Below are 2,652 nucleotides of genomic sequence, written 5' to 3' on the forward strand. Positions count from 1 at the left end.
ACTTTTCTAAACATGCTTTTCTTGTTAACAGCCTTTCGCATAATTCCTTCATGACATTAAACTGCTCTCTACTGTGACATTCGCTAAAACAAATTAGAAGAAATTAATAATTTAGTACGACAGAATGTAAAGGGGAAATTTGTCACTTTGTTTAGTTGTCTAAGTGGTTACCTGCAGCCGAATGGTATTTGAATATTTAAATTTAAGGAAAATTGGGTGTTGATTTTATTCATATCGGAGCTGTTCACAACAGTGTTTTCAACGCCAAATGTATTGTTACAGCAAGATAGGAAATTCCTTAGAATTTTAGAGCATGCAAAAGAGAGGTTTCTAGTTTGAATTCGGAGCACAACGAACCTATCAGTCAGTGACGCAGGAACACTCTAACACAACGCATATTTGCTGCCACCTCTTTCAATCACCAATTTGACAAAAAAGTTTAATAACTGTCACCTTTTTCACACACTGGAAATAATTATTGCGTCCTAAGAAGACGGAGAGTCATCTGTGTTTACCTAGTTTTACCAAGTCCTTTTCCCAGATGATGTTGCTTCCCGCATTATACTTCGACGCAAAAAAACAACGAACGTGATGACTACAGAACTGGCCATAGAACGCGAGGCAAAATTACGGGCGCAGAAAAAGAAGATTCTGCAGTTGCAAAAGCTCAAGTATGTCTCCGGTTATCATTCAACGACAAACGGTGGAGTGGCACCAACGGAAGGGGTGAATAAGAATTATTTATTTGTGCAAGACAGGCGGATAAAGTTGAGCGGCCATAAAGCCCTCAAAGCAACTCGTACTGCGAGCGAATGCAGTGATGACAGATCGCTAAACAATTCGGTAACAAGTGAAGGTCAAACTCATGGAAAAGTTAGCGGAATTGAATCGAGCGAAACACGGGGCTGCACACCAGAAATTACAAATCCTGTTTTCGGAAGAGAAAGTAGACACTTCATCCAAGAAACGGACTGGAGCTACAAAGCCGCCACAAAAAGAGACGGCGTACAAATTTTTGAAGCGGAACGCGAGGGGCTATACACTCCCTCATTCGCCTCAGGATATTCGGATTATCATCGGAAAGCAAACGAAATAAAAAAGAAAGTCGCCGAGCGAAGAAGAAATCTCGAGTTCCTGGGTAATCGACACTCCAGTCTGTTTAATTCATCATCGACTGATAATTACCGGAGTGTTGATGACTTTAGACCTCGTGGAGCCTTTAATCGCAAGGAATTGCATCCCCAACAGCATGGCTTCGGATTCGATACCAGCTCTCTGTATCCTGCCAAATCTCCTACTAACAGTAGAATTGATAATGTAGATATTTTACTGGAAGATCACTATACACTTGCAGACCAAGGAGCTTTGTGTGACTCATTCTCCGCTCCAAAATCGTACAGAATAAATTTCGAAGGTTTCGCACGTAAACAACAAGAAATATTGGAAGATAGCTTACGTCGATTGGAAGAAAACTTGGACAGCACTTTTAGCAGATTAAGACGATATATTAGGACTGTAAACGCTCTAAGCCGTAACCAAGTACAAACTTGATTATATTTACAAGGAGTGTATTTCTTCAAAAAGTCCTTTAAGCGTCTTAAACTTTAGATCAGACAATGAGAGAGAGAGAAAAATGAGGAAACGGTACAGTCACTCAGTATGGTATGCAGCTTAGAATCTCACTTTCTAAAAGGACTGTAATCATTAGAAAAAAATACAATTATGCGAATCCTTTTTATGCCTAGTAATCATACGAAAACAAAGTTTAAGTGAATCGCAAGCTAAACTGTCCAAAATGAATTCAGAAACGCAAGCGAAAAACCATGCGCATCGAAATAAATAACATGTATGTGCTCTTTGTGTATTCTTCAAACGTTTGCTGTTCTCGTGTTTATCAGATTCGAAATATACATATATATACCAGTCGAAATCAATTTCAGTCAACTTGAACAAAATTCAATTTACTTTAGACTTACTACCTTTTAGGTCCATTTTTCCCTGGTGCAGACCATAAACTGCAGGGTTTGCCGTGTGATACAATTTTCGTGTCGAAATCGCAGAAAACGAAAACTTCAAATTTAAGCCGCCATACAGATGCTGCCACGTTGTGTCGTCGCCGCCTTGCTGGTTGAGACAAACAACAGATCACTAGCTTCTTGGACTCAGCATTTGTCCATTTCTCCATGACACTGACATCCTACTACGCTAGTCTTTCCGTGGTTATATTATCTATTAGTAGGCGTTTTTCCTCTTTAGTAAAACGAAAAGCGGCTTATTTAAGGACAGTGCCTTCTAATTCAAAGGTCCTTTTTTCCCCGGTATGATGATTATGCAGGACATGTAGATCTTAACAAGTGCTATTGAAATCCAAAAAAGAAAATTGAGCGTAACCACGCATTTCTTAAAGATAATTAAAAAATAATACTGTAAAAAGCTTTAAATTACAAAACAATGTATGGCGTTCTTTCTCAAATTGAAGCTTAATTATCTCTCGAAAATGCATGGTTACCCCCAATTTTCTTTTTGGATACCAAGAGTACTTTCTAAGACCTACTTTCTCCGGATAGTCTAAAACCGTGCAAAAATATCCCAGAATTAGTAAGTATCACCGATAGGAAACCCGAATATCTTGAGATGCCCAGAAAGTATGCG

At 38.9% G+C, this 2,652-nt stretch overlaps 1 protein-coding gene across 1 annotated transcript in view; it reads left to right on the top strand.

The window, feature by feature from the left end:
• Positions 1-221: 221 nt before the first annotated feature.
• The window catches only part of LOC137992531 (uncharacterized), a 2,586-nt gene continuing 155 nt past the window's right edge, over positions 222-2,652 (top strand). The window contains exon 1 of the mRNA XM_068837899.1: positions 222-2,652. This exon is cut by the window's right edge and continues 155 nt beyond it. Coding sequence (XP_068694000.1) covers positions 592-1,551 — 960 coding nt within the window. The 5' untranslated portion in view covers positions 222-591 and the 3' untranslated portion in view covers positions 1,552-2,652.

This window comes from Montipora foliosa, chromosome 2 (genome assembly GCF_036669935.1).
Source record: "Montipora foliosa isolate CH-2021 chromosome 2, ASM3666993v2, whole genome shotgun sequence".
NCBI lineage: Eukaryota > Metazoa > Cnidaria > Anthozoa > Scleractinia > Acroporidae > Montipora > Montipora foliosa.